At 38.9% G+C, this 17,978-nt stretch overlaps 1 protein-coding gene across 2 annotated transcripts in view; it reads left to right on the forward strand.

Moving 5' to 3' along the window:
- The window catches only part of CRIM1 (cysteine rich transmembrane BMP regulator 1), a 186,793-nt gene extending 172,576 nt beyond the window's left edge, over positions 1 to 14,217 (forward strand). For both annotated transcript variants that reach the window (XM_009911724.2, XM_054162346.1), the window contains 5 exons: positions 3,704 to 3,925; positions 8,536 to 8,730; positions 9,573 to 9,695; positions 11,282 to 11,469; positions 13,570 to 14,217. In XM_009911724.2, coding sequence (XP_009910026.2) covers positions 3,704 to 3,925; positions 8,536 to 8,730; positions 9,573 to 9,695; positions 11,282 to 11,469; positions 13,570 to 13,746 — 905 coding nt within the window. In that variant the 3' untranslated portion in view covers positions 13,747 to 14,217. The remainder of the gene's footprint in view (positions 1 to 3,703; positions 3,926 to 8,535; positions 8,731 to 9,572; positions 9,696 to 11,281; positions 11,470 to 13,569) is intronic.
- The last annotated feature ends 3,761 nt before the right edge of the window (positions 14,218 to 17,978 follow it).

Here is a 17,978-nt window from a genome sequence, read left to right on the forward strand (position 1 = left end):
TTTCACCTGGTATGATTTGAGATTGACTCGAAGGCAACTGAGTAATATCAAAGCATTCCAGCCCAGTGAGTCTGCCAAATTCCTCCCACATTGCCTTACAGTGTCAAGAAGGTAACAGGATTTGCTTTCCCCTGAGGAAAGATACGCAATAGTAAATGAACGTGAAATCCTATTTTATATAGCAAAGGGAGAGTTTATTGTTGTGGAAACTCAGTCCAAAGCTGTGAATTGTGTCACAGAATCACAGAATGTTAGAGATTGGAAGGGACCCTAAAAAATTATCTCATCCAAACCCCCTGTCAGAGCAGGACCACCTAGAGTAGATCACACAGGAACACATCCAGGCAGGTTTTGAATATCTCCAGAGAGGGAGACTCCACAACCCCCCTGGGAAGCCTGTTCCAGTGTTCCGTCACCCTCACAATGAAAAAAACCTTTCCTCATGTTTCCATGGAACTTCCCATGCCTTAGCTTCCACCTACTGCCCCTTGTCCTGTCACTGGGCATCGCTAAGCAGAGCCTGACTCTATCTTCTTGGCACTCACCCTTTACATATTTATAAACATGAATGAGGTCCCCCCTCAGTCTCCTCCAAGCTAAAGAGCCCCAGCTCCCTCAGTCTCTCCTTGTAAGGAAGGTGTTCTACTCCCTTCATCATTTTTGTGGCTCTGTGCTGGACTCTTTTCAAGCAGCTCTCTGTCCTTCTTGGGCTGAGAACTGGACATAATATTCCAGATGCGGCCTCACCAGGGCAGAGTAGAGGGGGAGGAGATCCTCTCTTGACCTACTAAACACACCTCTTCTAATACACCCCAGAATGGCATTGGCCTTCGCATTGCTGGCTCATTGTCAACCTCCCATCCACTAGGACCCCCAGGTCCTTTTCCTGTTCAGGTCAGTCCCCAACATATACTGATACATGGGGTTGTTCTTTCCCAGGTGCAAGACTATACACTTGCCCTTGTTGAATTTCATTCAATTTCTCCCTGCTTAACTCTCCAGCCTGTACAAGTCTTGCTGAATGCCAGCACAACCCTCCAGTGTGTCAGCCACTCCACCCAGTTTGGTATCATCAGCAAACTTGCTGACAGTGCACTCTGTACCCTCATCCAGGTTGTTGATGAATGTATTGAATAATACTGGTCCCAGTACAGACCTGTGAGGGACTCCACTAGATACATGTCCCCAACTAGACTCTGTCCCATTGACCACAACTCTGACTTCTTTCCTTCAACCCTTTCACATCCACTTCACTACCTGATCATCCAGACCACACTTCCTCAGTTTAGCTGTGAGGATGCTGTGGGAGACAATGTCAAATACTTTACTGAAATCAAGATAAACCACATCCACTGCTCTACCATCATCTATCCACCTGGTTATATCCTCATAAAAGGCTATCAGGTGGGTCAAACATGACTTTCCCCTCGTAAAACCATGTTGACTGCTCCTAATGACCCTCTTGTCCTTGATATGCCTAAGGACAGCACCAAGGATAAGTTGCTCCATTACCTTTCAGGGATGGAGGTGAGGCTGACAGGTCTATAGTTACCTGTGTCCTCCTTCTTACACTTTTTGAAGATTGGAGTGACATTTGCCTTCCTCCAGTCCCCAGGCACCTCTCCTGTCCACCATGACTTACTGAAGACAGTGGAGACTCGTCTGGCAATGAGCTCTGGCAGCTCCCTCAGCACCCATGGGTGCATCCCATCAGGACCTATGGATTTATGGATGTCCAGATGACTTAACTGTTCCTTAACCCAGTCCTCATCAACCAAGGAAATCTCCTTTGTCTTGTCTACCTCTGGGACCTTAGGGGTCTGGGGCTCCTGAGGACAGTCTCCAGCAGTATAGATGGAGACAAAGAAGGCATTCAGTAACTCCACCTTCTTAGTGTCCTGTCACCAAGTCACCCACCTCATTCAGCAGTGGGCCTACTTTGCCTCTAGTGTTAGTTTTTCCTGCAGTGTATTCGAAGAAGCCCTGTCTGTTGTCCTTGACCTTCCTTGCAAGGTTGAATTCCAAGGCGGCCTTAGCTGTGTGCATTGGTGTACAGACAGCGTTGGGAGCAAGCTGAGCACACCAATTCTACCCTGGGTCGGGGGAGGCCTTCTGGTCTTCATTAATACTGAAACACTGCCCCATTGGCACAAGCCCAGCAACAACCCCAACCCTCTTCAGTTCTAGTTTAAAGCTCTATGAATGAGCCCTGCTAGTTCTAGTCCTGGAATCCTTTTCCCCCTGTGAGCTAAGCCTTTCCCACATGCTACCATTGGTCCTGGTGTCCTATGAAACCAACCATAATCAAAGAATCCTCTGAGAACAGTCATATTCCACCCAAGTGGCTAGCCCCTCCTTCCATGATCTGTAGACTGACAAGACATTCTAGTTGCTCCCTCACATAAAGAGCAACTCCATCGCCTCACTTTGTTGACCTGTCTTTCCTAAAAAGGACATAGCCATCCATGACCACATTCCAGTCATGTGAGCTGTCCCTCCATATCTCTGTAATTGCCACCAGATCATAACCCCTTGACTGCACATGGATTTCTAACTCCTCCTGCTTATTACCCATTCTGCTTGCATTGGTGTACAGGCATTGCAGGGAGCAAGCTGAGCATGCCAATTCGGTCCTGGGGGCGTGGGAGGCCGCCTGGTCTTCATTAATACAGGACCACTGCCCCACTGGTGCAAACCCAGCTACAACCCCATCCCCCTTCAATTCTAGTTTAAAGCTCTATGAATGAGCCCTGTGAACTCAGAAAATACTTGTCTTTACTAAAAACAAAATCTAGAAATCTTACTTCAGAGGGAAAAAAAGTTTTGCTGTATTTTCTACAGTATATTTGTTGTGTTTTCAATGGGGTTCTTTTTACAAAATATTTTCAGTTAAAAAAAAAGTTGAGAGAGTTCTCTTTACTTCCATTTGTCTCATTATAAATAATAGTATACATTTGCTTAGCTTCAAAATACCATTTGGAAGAGCAGATCTTTCCTCACTACCTACATAAGGTACTTAGTCTCTTTAACTTACACAGCTAGATTGAGAACCTGTTCTGAGTGCCCTTATGAATACTTCGATCTTCTCCTTTTCTTATGTTCCCTGCACATAACCATCATATTTCTTGACCCACAATGTCTGTGAAGATACAGCTTCAGTGCATAAATAGGTCTTCCCCTTGTGCAGGCATGAGAAATAAAACAGAACCACAGGCATCAAGCTGAAGCCTGAAGAAGTTCAATTTGTTTCTCAACAACTTTTAAGTAGCTGATACAAGTCCACTAGTGAAGGCAATAGCAGCATAAAACGTTTTCACTTTGCATCATTCAAGGATTTGAACTGACATGGCAGAAGCTAGGATTCAAGTTTTAGATTTAACATTTATTCTCTCTAATTTAAGGTGAAGCTTTGTGATGGGCAGCTTCTGTTGGTGATTGCTTTTTCACTTTGCTTTCCTGTTTTCTTTTCCTTTTCTTTTTTGAAAACTCAATAAAGGCCTACATAAATTTTATTCTAGAGCACATCATAAGATCCTCAGTACATGAAAGGACCAAAAAGGCATAATGTTCTGTCCTAATTCTTCTAAAGTAGTGAGCCAATGTGTTACAATTCCATTATGTTCTTCAACAGTGAACCCTTTGTGGAGGAAATATGAAAGTTCATTATTGTAAGTTAAGTAACTTAATCTGTTTGTATTTACAGATGAGCCTCTTCATCCCTCTTCATCAGGCAATGAGACCATGCCCAGATATTGCAAAAATGACGAAGGAGATATTTTTCTGACAGCTGAGTCCTGGAAGCCCAATGTCTGCACTAGCTGTATTTGCATGGATGGTGTGATTAGATGCTACTCTGAGTCTTGCCCACCAGTATCCTGTGAAAGACCTGTTTTGAGAAAGGGACAATGTTGTCCTTACTGTATTGGTAAGCAAATAAAAACAGTGGATAAATTACTGTTCCCTTCTTGGGAATAAGAAAAGTTTTATTTGCAAATTAAAAGGTTTTCCCTGTTTTGGGGAGATGCAGTTTGTACCTTCAGTTGAACTGGAGAGTGAAATCTGCATAGGCAGGTTTTTGATGGTCTCTTCTCCCAGGCAACCAGCACCAGAACAAGACGGCACAGTCTCAAGCTGCACCAGGAGAGGTTTAGGCTGGAAGTTAGGAAGAAATTCTAAACAGAGAGAGTGATTGACCATTGGAATGGACTGCCTGGGGAGGTGATGGTGTCACCATCATTGGAGGTGTTTAGGAGGAGACTTGATAGGGTGCTTGGTTGCATGGTTTAGTTGATTAGGTGGTGTTGGATAATAGGTTGGATGTGATGATCTTGGTCTCTTCCAACCTGGTTTATTCTATTTGTGGTTTTGAGGTAAAAGTGCTCAATACTAAAAATCTATAGACATTTGAGGGCCATGCACAGGTTTTGCACTTGGAGTTCAAGTAAGTGATAGATGCTGTCGATTAAAAACATCTAGCAATTTTCATGAAGTTACAGATTTTAGTACTGCTGATGGCTTTCCCATTGTATATCAGAGTATTTTTTTTATAGATGACTTCTCTGTGAGGTCACAGTAAGGCTGCAGAATGGAAGTTGCTGATAGAGAATTGTCTAATGAACTTACTGAAATTGTAGCATTCTTGGAAAGCATTCAGAGCCTACTAAAAGAATTCAATATAAAGCAATATTCAAAAATCGACAGGCTTTAAGTAATGTTGATTGAACATGTGAATTGTCTTGCCCATCTTTCTTCATAAGAAAGATGTCAGAAAGTTTATGAAGTCCGTTCAGATAAGTACCCTTGATGTAGCTTTCAAAATCTTTAATCCATTGCAAATAAAATACCTTTAATAATACTAGTTTTAAAGGATATGCAAGGAATTCCATCAAAAAATGCCTGGAAAAAAACCCCTACTTAGATTACTGATGAGGACACTGTTGTCCTTTATTACTACCATTTCTCACATGATTTGCATACAAAATGGGGAGAATTTAAACTTTATTTCTTCTGCTCTTGAACGTGTCCAGAGAAGGGCAACAAGGCTAGTGAGAGGCCTTGAGCACAAGCCCTACAAGGAGAGGCTGAGGGAGCTGGGATTGTTTAGCCTGGAGAAGAGGAGGCTCAGGGGAGACCTTATTGCTGTCTACAACTCCCTGAAGGGAGGTTGTAGCCAGGAGGGGGTTGGTCTCTTCTCCCAGGCAACCAGCACCAGAACAAGAGGACACAGTCTCAAGCTGCCCCAGGGGAAGTTTAGGCTCAAGGTGAGGAGAAAGTTCTTCACAGAGAGAGTTGTTAGCCATTGGAATGGGCTGCCCATGTAGGTGGTGGAGTCACCATCCCTGGAGGTGTTCAAAATGGGACTGGACGTGGCACTTGGTGCCATGGTTTAGTAGTCATGAGGTCTGTGGTGACAGGTTGGACTTGATGATCTTCGAGGTCTTTTCCAACCTTATTGATTCTTTGATTCTTCCAGTGATTGGTTTGTAGCCATAAGGATCATTTTAATCCAAAATACATTTAAATTTAAGAGAATACAGAGTCTATACAAGGTTGGGCAAACAAACCGGTAGTCAGAACATGAATCTTAGTACTGTTCTGGAGAATTCTTTAGGTAGAGGAAGGGATGCCCCACAAGGACTAGCAACATGAGCTACAAAAATCTTTAGACCTTTGTGCCTACACCTTACATGTCAGGTTTCCAGCTATATGCACACGCAGCATGTAGGTACAACTTTAATTTACTTTGAATCCCATATAGTTGTGCAATATTACAAATACTTAAATGTGTGAGCTGTAAAAACTTAATTGGCTTTTTAGTAGCAACTGCTTGCTCAGAAGGAAATACAGAAGCTAGTTTTTTTAATTAGTGCTTATACATGAAGACTTTCTATGATGATATGTTTTATTAATCCAAGCTGTACTATGTTGTCAGTATGTTTTGTAGTCTAAGCAGCTGAAATTCATGGAAACTTACTTTTATTAATGGCTTCTATGAACTATATACCTGTAAGAGGAGTAAGGTCATGCACTTAGTTTTTGTCTTCCTGGTTCTTACTGTTTTCATTTCTTGAGAACCATGAGACACATCTTCAGAAGCATGTTCTTCCTTACTATTCTCATATAATAGTTGATAAAGTGTTTAGTAGGCAAACTCTGTGGAAACAAGCCCTCCTCATTTATTGGAATTTCAGAAATTACATAGTTTTAGCACTATATTTAATTATTCTTCTTTCTGGATCCAGATCTGGTTAATGTTTAACAAATTCAACCTAGAATCGTACTCAAAATTTGACAGGCCTTGGATGCTTTGTTGTTTGTCTGAATCCTCAAATTCATTCTATGTATTAATTATTTTTTTGTGCAAAGTAAGATTAACTTTGAAAGATTCTTTTTTCTACTCTAGAACAGATAAAGGAATATATTTTTGAACAGAGAGAAGGTTAGTCTTCTGCAGAAGACAGAGCAACAGCTGATTGTTTACCAGATGAAATTGATTTACTGGTGCAGCTAGAGGAAATTTGTGAGAGGACAGGTAGAGATAGACACAGTATTCTGAATTGCATTTTTGTAGTTTAGTTTCTTACTGCAAGTCTCTCATTTCCACTGTCCTTTAGCACTTGTTGCTGTTACAGCCTTCATCTTCATCCTGTAGTTATACTTGCATGGAGATAGACACTAAAATAGGAGATATACAACCAGATCATACTTTCGTAGGAGTTAAAAAGTTGTCTCTTGAGGTTCAAATAACTGCTAATGTGATTTTACTCTTGTTCATTCTTCTAGAAAAAAAAAATTACTATATGAATTTGTGATGTCATCTTTATAAACTGCAACAGCCTGAGCACAGAATGCTCAACTTTAGATCTGCATAGGTAACGAGCACTAGAGGACGAGGACTGCTCAAGCTGTGTTCCTTGCCCTCTCCCAAGCAATACCTACTTTCTGGCCAACACAGGGTTATCTGGCTCTATATGCCAACATGCACAGCATCTATGAAAGAAGTTAACACAATTTCTGCAGCTTGCAGCCACCTTTTCCTCCCACTATTCCTTTACCATGCCCACGTCATATTCACCTACAAAATCTTCTCCTTGGAGAGGCTGGTACCCACACTTACAACTCTGAGATGATCATACCAAGGAATTCTGGAACATTTGCACTTCTCAGATATTTCCATTTGTATTTTCACAATAGGACTTATTGCTGGTCTCCAGCAGATCTGTCCAGATCTCTTACACTGGTCTGCTGACTCCTAACCTTGTTGTTCCGGATGATGCCACTCTGTTATGTTGTCACTAATTAAAATTTGTATTGATGGCCATATTAGTCAATAAGGCTTTTTATTTATATTTGGGAGGTACTTCTGACATATTTTTATATATGACCTGTGAATCTTAAACCAGTATTTCTCTGACAGTTTAAGATGTTATTTAGTGACTTTGGTTTTGTTAACTCGTTCATATGCTCACTCTGCAAATTCATGCCATCAGCAGGTTTCATCATAATAACTTCTTCCTCCATGGGAAAAAAGGTAGCAAGAAGCTAAGATGAAAATGAGGTGCACTTAGCTTTTGGAGGTTCTGCTGCGTAGCTTTACTTTGATTATCTGTAAAGTGCTGTAGCAGCAAAAAACATGCTAGGCTAAGCAATTCATGACTGTCTTCTCAGAGAAATAGAAGGTATACTGCAATCACCTAAAAGGCTTGCATAGGATACAGCATTTTAAAAAGGTGTACCAAATGCTTAGGCAAAAAGCATAATGCTGCTTCTGAGGGTTTTCCTAAGACCTGCTTGTTTCATCAAGTCTGAGTCCTTGTTACATGCTATGTCAAAATCTGTCCGAGAGCTTATTCAATTTTACAGCTTTCAATCTTTAGGAAAGTGTTCTTGTCTCCAAGGGTTAAGACCACACCAAGTTCCAATGTATATAATACTAACCCATGAAAAAATGTACTGAATTTGGTTATTGCCCTTTTCCTGGGACTTTGCATTGATACAGTTACAGGGAATGATCAGATCTCCTTTCAATCTGTCTTATCACAATAGTCTAACTACCTTAGTTATGTCACCTAAGAGTTGCTTTATTCTTTTGGGCATTCTACCTAATCTTTTTTTTTTCAGGTACTCCAAACTGAGTTCATCTTTCTTGATCATTGGAAATCAGAAATGTAATTTTTTTCTTTGTTAAATAGCATTTACTGGGAAGTGAGGAGGAGGAGGAGGAGTTTGCAATCTCAAAGAGTCAAGCATTTAAAAAAATTCAGGTTTTCTTAATTTTTACAGCACTTTTTGTATGATCATTTCATGTCCTAATCATCTGTGCTATGTCTTTTTCATGAAGAAAATGAGAAGCAGCCCATGCTAATTTTGTACTTCACAAAGAAGCAGATATGACACTTTGTTAACAAAGATTTTTCTGGAAGATGTAGACAGGTTCTTCTAATTGTAGCTGTAATTTCTTTGTAGCTATTGTTTTCCTTCTGTTTGGGTAATTAGCCGTTACTGTCTTCATGCTATTCTGTTTTCCTTCAACAGAAGATACAGTTCCAAAGAAAGTGGTCTGCCACTTCAATGGAAAAACATACGCAGATGAGGAACGCTGGGACATTGACAGCTGCACACACTGCTACTGCCTGCAAGGTCAGACTCTCTGCTCCACTGTCAGCTGCCCACCCCTCCCTTGTGCTGAACCCATCAACGTGGAGGGAAGCTGCTGTCCCATGTGTCCAGGTAATGCGATGTGACAACCTAGATGACTATAATGCTGCTTTTCCAGGACTGATAACAAGTAGAGGGTTTATATTTGAGTTTTGAATCTCAGTCCATGTTTGAAGAGTATCAAGAAGATAACAGATGTTTAAACTTCAGGAAAATGAGCATTTTTAACACATGAGCATATTCTGCAAATACATAGTTTGGACTTTACTTATTCTGAGAACTGTGAATTCAAAAATCAGTTGCTTGCCCTTGGTCTGTCCCTTCACAAGGTTATGGAAACACATTGACTTAAAAGTAATATGACATTTTCCTAGCTATAGACACGAGACATAAGAATTGCAACCAGTTTTTAATGCTAGTCCTGTTATACTACTGCAGGAGTTTGCTCATCTTGTTCAGTCGATTGGTGACTACTTCCAACAGGACAACCAGGGAAATGCAGCAGTACCCCTGCTTGCAGTTCTGTGTTAAGGATTTTAAAAAGGCAAAGAAACCAGCAGTGACATCTGGGAAGAAGTAGGCTTCCCGTGGTATTTTTGTTGTTTAATATCACAAAGGAACAAGACTGTAGTAAACTCTGTATTCTGAAAAGGTATTTTCAAAAGCCAATTTGTCCATATGGACACATGTCATACCATTCACCTGAGAGTAATAATAATGGCAGCAGGCATCTACCCCATATGAACCAGGTTTTAAAACAAAATTTCAGGACAGTAATTGTGAAAATGCTAAAGAAATGAAAGGATTCATAGGAAAAAGCAGTGCAGATAACCAAGTATATGTCCTGAATTAGGAGCAACTCTGGGAAGTTAAGCAGCCTGTACTTTGTGAAACACATTTATCTCATTTCACAGAGATGTATGTTCCTGAACCTACTAATATCCCCATTGAGAAGACAAATCATCGAGGAGACATTGAGCTAGAAGTACCAAACTGGCCAACACCCAGTGAAAATGACATTATCCATATTCACAGAGGTAAGATCTGATAAAAAATGGGCTACCTTAGATATGTGTTCACTCCCCAGATTTTAATGCATGTACATGTCCTATTTGGGCAGTATCTTTATGATGCTTCAAAAAGGTGTTTATCTGAGAATATTCTTCTGTGCAGAACTCTTGCATGGATTTTGCTTTGAGTACAGATGAGTGAGTCAGTCTATGAAATTATATTTATTCAATTTGGTCTTATTATCATTCATCTCAGCATGGAAGAAACATCTGTGTTAGTTTAGTATACAGTTCTATAAAGTTAAGAACGTGATAAAATAATGAATGAGAAGTGATTCTGCAGCATCTTCTGACAGCAGACTAGAAAGTGGGCTGTTGTCAGGCCACTGGAATTGATAGACCTTTATTTGATCCACTTGCATTCTTATATTGATAAACAAAACCAGGAAAATATGTATCACAACTTAAGATACAACATAGAGAAATGTCAGAGTTAAACAGATCTGGTGACACAAAGCTAATAAAGTCCTCTAAGGATATAAATCCCTCTTGTTTGAAACTCTGCTGAAGTCATTATTCCAGGGTAGGCGAAAAGCTCTATGTGACACAGCATTTGTTAATATCTTCTAAGTGAAGGACTACCTAAACTTGTGTTTTTATTATTTCAAAGTATAAGGACAATTTCATGCAATACCGTTTGGAGTGTAACTGCTTTACAAAACACAAGCATACATTTTTATCACTGTATCACCAAGGTTGAAAGAGACCTCAAAGACCATCAAGTCCAACCTGTCACCACAGACCTCATGACTAGACCATGGCACCAAGTGCCACGTCCAATCCCTTCTTGAACACCTCCAGGGATGGTGACTCCACCACCTCCCTGGGAAGCCCATTCCAATGGCAAATGACTCTCTCTGTGAAGAACTTTCTCCTCACCTTGAGCCTAAACTTCCCCTGAATCAGAGCATTTTTATTTCTCACAGGCATTAGTAGCTGGCTGCAACTATCCTGTCTGTGGATTATAAACACACTTCAAATTGTGTGGGAATGTTGTATATATCATTGAAAATCACCATTCTCTGCGATTGCATGCAAAACTTGCTGCTGTCTGGTACAGTGTGAGCAGTCTGTTTTCACAGGCTGAGTGGTGCAAGAGTTGTAATATGTTCTCAACAAATGAGAGAGTGAACACATCATAATTATCTTTCTACTCGGGGAAAAAAGGGGGGAAAAAAAACCAAAGATTTTCATCCTAAGATTTGCAGATCTGCCTCAGCATACATACATTTCTTTACAAGTGGGAATTTGATTGTGGTCAGGTGAGATATGTGAATGCAGATGAGCTAAGAGATTATTGTCAGACTTGCTTGTTATTGTGCTTTAGATTTCATCCGATTTCCTCTCTTTTTGATGGCCTTTTCACAACTAATATAGTCACTATACTAGATACTAGCTAATTCTAATTTATATAAATAAGATGACATTTCAGAAGAGAAAGTCAAAATTCATACAAGTGACAAGATCCACAACTGAGACTTTCATAATTAGATTTTTCTTTATGGTGAAGGCCCATGTATAATTACAAACAAATGCTCACATTTGCCTTGCAGACATGAATCATCTCCAGGGAGAATACAGAAGTGGCAGTGGACCACACCCCAGTGAAGATGCATCAGTCAGCTCTGTTGCCTTGGTGACAATTCCAATCATGATAGCGCTGTTACTGATCATCATTCTTCTGCTCGTCAATCAGAAAAAGCAGTGGATTCCAGTGTCCTGCTACAAAGCTCCAACAAAGGTGCCATGTTTATGTCTTATTTCCAGGCCTTAACTTTTCAGGAAATAGATTAACTAGAATATTGTGTAGTATGCAACCGAGTTCACATCATATGAACTCCAATTACTTTCTCCCTATATCTTAAACCATTTTCTGCCAGTCAGTCTGTTGGTATGTATTTAGTTTCCTTAATAATTTTATTTTCAATATCAAATTAAAACATTTCTTGCTCCATATATTAATGAGTTGTCATTAGATACCAATCTCAGAAAAAAAATAAATCTAAAAGTCCAACTCTGTATATGTGTAGGCAAATACAGGCAGTTATCGGCAGTCTAACTTTTATCCACTTTAAAAGTCTTGTTGAACATCATGTACTGTATGTGCTAATAGCATTTATTGCATTTTCTGATAAGTGCATCATATGGTTCTGGGATTGCTATTTTTAAAGAGATCTCATGAAAAATCTACCAATTAAGCACTCTGAGACTACCCAAAAAATGGAAGAAGCAGATAGCTTGGAAACGAACAGTGAAAAGGGCATTATTTTGTTAGGATTCATAGTTCCATTGGCAGACTAAGCCTTTACTCCATATTTAAATGCCATTTAAATCAGTCCCCCAAGCACTTCAAGTGGTAAAACATCATTTTCAGTGTCATAAAAAAGCATCTGTTTTCTTCAACCAAATGTCACTTGTTAGTTTCTCCTGTTCTTTGCTGGGTGACAGGTAGCTCCTAGCAATACATTTTGGCAGGCTGTTCTTTCTGTTCACAATAGTCCAGCTATTTAATAAAGAACAAATCAACAACTGTAGTTTAATCATATCAATACCAAAGGAAAGATGACAGAAAAGATGTTTAAAATTACAGAAGGACTGCTGATGTTTAGCCCTCATTCCATGAATATCAGTGAACCTGAGATCTTCTTTGTGAATTCAGTCTAGAGACTCTGGAACAGCCAAATGTAAAATATTTTAAAATCCTGGTTTGTAGTTAATAGCTGGGTTAAAAAAAACCACACTTTTTGTGATGCATCTATGAATGTAGATTTTTTTGTAATAAAACCCCTTCTGATTTTCTGATTTTTGTTGGAAAAGGAAGCTACATAAGTGGAAAGCAGAATTTTTTAAGATTTGTAGTCCACTTGTATGCTTATAGTTTGAGCATGCATATACAGTATCACTAACTTTGTATGTATCCATAGAGTATGATTACTGCCTGTCCTCCTTCATGCTTAGCCCATAAATATTTGTAGTAGAGTGCACCCAATGTTGTTTCACCGCCTTCTCAGCTGCAGAATTTTAAGGTTGAAGGATGCTCAGAGGAATAGGAGGACTGGAAGGAAGTTTCCATAGCCCAGCTCTTTCTTTGAGCAGTATTTTATGTGCATTCAAACATGTAGATCATTATATACTCAAACCATCACTCATTCACATTTGTGTAAAATGAAATTGCCTATTTTGCGCTTAAAAGCAGGGACAACTCTACCGAGTGCCACATCAACACTGGCACCTCCACAATAACAGCTCTGCAAGGATGTTGGGTCTTGCAAATACTAGATAAAAAGTGGATGAATTCCTAATTATAGAAGTAATACATAGTATCATAGAATCATTTAGGTTGGAAAATACCTTTGAGATCATCAACTGTTAACCTAGTACTGTTGAGTCTACCACTAGATACCTCAGAAGGGAATACAGGATACCATAGGACACCCCATGCCAGGATTAACTATAAAAGCAGAAATCTCTCCCATCTTCTCAGTGGATTTGCAACCAGGAACAAAACATTGTTGAAAATGATCAACAAGAAAAATAGGCTGTTGAAGTCCTGGAAACAAACTGCTGCGCATCAGGGCAACAAAGTTAAGCCCTTGTGTAGTGCTAGATTAACAGACAACAGTTTAATCTGGGATATGAGAATACCAGAGCTTCATTCAGAAGATGAAAAATGGTGATACATAAGAGAGTGTTTGTCTGGTTTTGGCCTGGCATAAGCCTTTACCAAAGGCTTATGAAGAGAATTCCAGACTCCTTCATTGCTGATTTGATTTTGCATTGTGCTTAAGGACCACAAAGACTTTTTTTTAATTGACTCAGTATTCCCTTTTTGTTTTAACAGCCTTCTTGCCTAAACAATCAGCTGGTGTATGTGGACTGCAAGAAAGGTACCATGGTCCAGGTGGACAGTTCTCAGAGGATGCTAAGAATTGCGGACCCAGATTCAAGATACAGTGGATTTTACAGCATGCAGAAACAGAACAACCTACAGGCAGATAATTTCTATCAAACAGTTTGAAGAATTGCACCCTTACCAAGGATTTAAGAGAGAGAGAGAGAGAGAGAGACGAAGTCTGCTATTAAAGTAAAACTAGAATTGTGCACTTGCTTAGTGGATTGTATTGGATTTGTGACTACATGTACAGCTCTAAGACCTTACTGGGATGAGCTCTGACTCCTGCAATGTGCCAGAAAAAGCATTCCCACTTTTCCTTGAGATAACTGACCAAGTGTTTTCTTAGAACCAAAGTTTTAAAACTTGTTAAGATGTATTTGCTTGTAACATAGCTATAGAGGTTTTTGGGAGGGGGAATCAGGGGCTAGGGGTAGGCAATGAGGTAAAAAGAACCTTCCAATAAGAAAAGCTGGTCAGCCTTGGCTGGGGAAGAAATAAATAAAGAATAATGCCGAGCAGCAGGATACTGGGTTTTCTTGTTGCTCTGAAATTGCATCTGTGGCAGCAAAGTCTAACCCCAGGTGAAAAAAAAAAACAAAACAAAAACAAGAACAAAAAAACAAAAACTTTAAAAGTCTGATTTTTTTTCAGCTGTTGCTACAGTAATATACTCCTAGAACAGAGTATGTCACATCACAGGTGTGGTGTAGCTGCAAGTATTTTTCTATATCATGAGAAGCTGCAGTAGTTAATGAAATAGCAAGAAAAAGGTTGTAGCAGAAAATAAAGGGTGGGTTTATTAAGGATGTATAAAATTATACCTTGTGCTGCTTTTTGATTTTATTTTTGTTTTCTTCAAAGCTGATTGGCTAGATTAGCCAGACTTTGGCAGAGTTAGCAAAAGACTGAGGCCTAAGTAATTCCTGATATGAGCACTGGATCTTTTGACAGCAGTACTGAAGGAAGGAAGGAAGGAAAAGTCAAGAAAACACCATGCAGTTCCAGGGGCTTTTGTTTGTTTGTTTCGTCTGTTGTGGTTTTGTTTTGTTATTTTATATCACACTCTGGTTGTTCATACAGGAGAAGGAAAAATATTTTTGTTGGACAAAGCTCTTGCTTACAAGAGAGTAAAAAAAATACTGTTTTAAGGTTGGTTTTATTTCTGTTGATGTTCTTATTTACTGGTATGCAGATTTAGAAATTACTTCCATGCTAGGAAGCTGCTTAATTTTAATTGTATATTACTCAAGCACCTTTTTTGAAGCTCAGAAAAAAAAAAACAAAAGGAGATCATGCTTCTTTAAACTTTAGCATTATAGGAATATTTATGTAAATATAATTATGCTAAAAACAACAAAAAGTATTTGTATGTTTGTGTATATATATGTATATACAAATGCATGTAGATACACTCAGGTATATCTGCATGCAAGTGTATATACATTATACATATATACTGTATATATGAAATACTATGTATACAGTATATATAATTTTTTCTATTTTTTTTTTCTTGTTGAATGTATTTTTATCTGAGAGAGATTTTACCCAGAGCAGAAACAAATAAATAGGCATTCCATATCAATGCTTAATCATTTGTGAGTTTAGGAAAAAGAAAAGAGCATCTCATTCTACCTACAGTTTGATTTGATCTGATTCGATTTCATTTGATTTGAAAGTGTTTGCGTGCGTGTGCGTGTGTGTGTGTGTGTGCACTCTTGTGTTCGCGTGTGTACAGTACGTGCACGATTATAGCAGTAAGCGTTGCTCTTGCTACTTGCTACATTTCAGGGTGTTTCTTATTTTTCTTTTCCTGCTTAGCCTTAAAAAGGCTTTTTAATGAATGCATTGGCTAGAGACACTGATGACAATATACATGCAGCACTAATCAGTTCCACAGAATAACACCATCAGCTCCTGGATTTTCTTTTTCTCTGTTTTTTTTTGGGGTCTTTTTTTTTCTTCTTTTTTTTTTTTTCCTTTTTTTGTGTTGTTGTTTTTTTTTTCTTTTTTCCTCCAAACAATTGTTTGAAACAACTACTGGAATATTGTCCACATTAAGCTGGAAGTTTGTTGTAGCTTGCCTCATTTATAACTCTGACTGTATAATACAATGTTAACTTTCCAAACAGGTCTTGGCACTTTTATACTAATTACCCATTTGTGCATTGCCTTTTTTTCTTTTACAAATGCTTGTCATAAGAGACACAGATACCCAGTATGCTTAATGTGAAAAGAAAATGTATTTTTTGTAAAGGAACTCTCAAGTATTGTTGTAAATACTTGGTCAGAGGTTGCTGAACTTTAAAACTGAAAAAAAAAAAAAAAAAAAAAAAACTAATTTATTATTATAATGACCTAATTTATTAATCTGAAGATTAACCATTTTTTTTTTGTTGTTGTTTTAGAATATCAAAAAGGTGTTCTAGCTGTTTGCATCACAGAAAAAAAAAAATTAATAGGTGTATCATTAAGGGTCAACATTTTTTCTGCTTATATAACGACAGTTTTCAACCACCAATAAGAAAAAATGTAGTCTCCCCAGTGTTTTATATTAAACCTGATATTGAAACAGAGATGTTTCTGTCCAGTTACTACAAAGATTTTTGTCAAGACAAAACATCCGGTCGTTGCATAAGAGTAAGCAGTCTTTAACCAGAATTTGTAAATGCTTGCTTTTGTTTTACAATCAAGGCCATATTCTGAGAAATATTAGCAGGATATAGGACATGGTGTAAAATGGTTTTTATTATTATTATTTTATTATTATTATTATTATTTTAAAGATATGATTTATCCTATGTGCTGTATCCATTACACTCTTTTTACTTTGGTTCCTGTTGTGCTCTTGTAAGAGAAATGCAGATATAATTTTCTGAAAAATAGATGCATATGTGGCACTCGGAGTGCGCTGCGGTTCAGCAGATTGCTTGTTTACTTTTTTAACTGTAAGGCGGTTTCTTGTAATTTGGCTCTTGGCAGCACAATAAAACAAAAAAATTTAAACCTACTGATGCCTGTCTTCTTAAGTGGTCACGTTTACATGTTTACTACTTCCATAGGCTGGTCCTTGACACATTAGGGTATATAAAATGAGGGTATATAAAATGAGGGTATATAAAATGAGGGGGGTTTTGCCCTGGGAGTAGAAACGTGGACTGTTTTCATATGAAAACCTTAGGTCAGAACAGTTCGGAACATACTGTGGGTAAGGAACAGTTTGCAGTTAAAGAAGGTTCTGGGTTTTACAGTGAAGAATTTTCACATTAGAGAAATCTGTGAAATTCCATATAGTGTCAGCATTCAGTAAAGATCAATCTCTCAAAACACAGGGTTGGGCCTTTGCCCTGTCATTGAGTCCAAGTAGTTTAGTCATACCTGTCCGAAAGCTATAATCAGTCACATGAGACTCTTAATATGAGGTCCTACAGAAAGTGTGGAATGAGAATTTGCATTTAGAATAGAATAAAGCAGGTTGGAAGAGACCTTCAAGATCATCGAGTCCAAACTATCACCCAACGCCACCTAATCAACTAAACCATGCAACCAAGCACCCTATCAAGTCTCCTCCTAAACACCTCCAATGATGGTGACTCCACCACCTCCCCTGGCAGCCCATTCCACGGGCAGTCCATTCACGGACTTCTTGAGCCACAGATCATTGATTTGCCTATTTGCCTATAATTTATTCTTTTTCTACTATTGCTTTGTAAATTAACTGACTTCATGTAAAGCTCTGGCATGTAACATCTGGAGGCAAGGAGTTTTTCAGTTTAACTACTTACCTGTGGGAAAACTGCCTCATTTTCTTTCTTTGAACCTATCCCTTGATGGTTTCATTTGCTATCCCTGACTTTCTGTACTCAAAGCAGCAGTAGATCAGTATCTATATGTCAGCCATTAATTTGCAGAAAAAAATCTTGCTATGGACTTGGGGGTATCAGGAGTATACAATGGCTCAAGGAAAGTACCAGATCTTATGTGCAATAGCTTATGATGAGCTTTTTACAAAGGGCACCAATATAAAGCTAGCAGGGGATGGGCAGGGGAGTGACTGTGCTACTTAAGAACCAAATACCTTCAAAACTTAATTCTGTATGTTAGGTTGCTGAACGGAGGGAAAATTAACAGCTGAAAGCCACTTGTCCCTACGTTACCAGCTTACAGTGAGATTACCCCAAACACTCCTCCTTGCCCTTCCTCCTATCCGCTGAACTGACTCCCTCACCACCACCGCTGCCTCGGAAGCATCTGCCTCAGGACTGTGGCTGCTTACTTTCCCTCTACAGAAATAGACTGAGCGAAGCCAGCTTCGGAACCCACACTCAACTGACACAGCCCAGTCCGCCTCTCTT

The sequence above is a fragment of the Dryobates pubescens genome, chromosome 6 (assembly GCF_014839835.1).
Source record: "Dryobates pubescens isolate bDryPub1 chromosome 6, bDryPub1.pri, whole genome shotgun sequence".
Classification (NCBI taxonomy): domain Eukaryota; kingdom Metazoa; phylum Chordata; class Aves; order Piciformes; family Picidae; genus Dryobates; species Dryobates pubescens.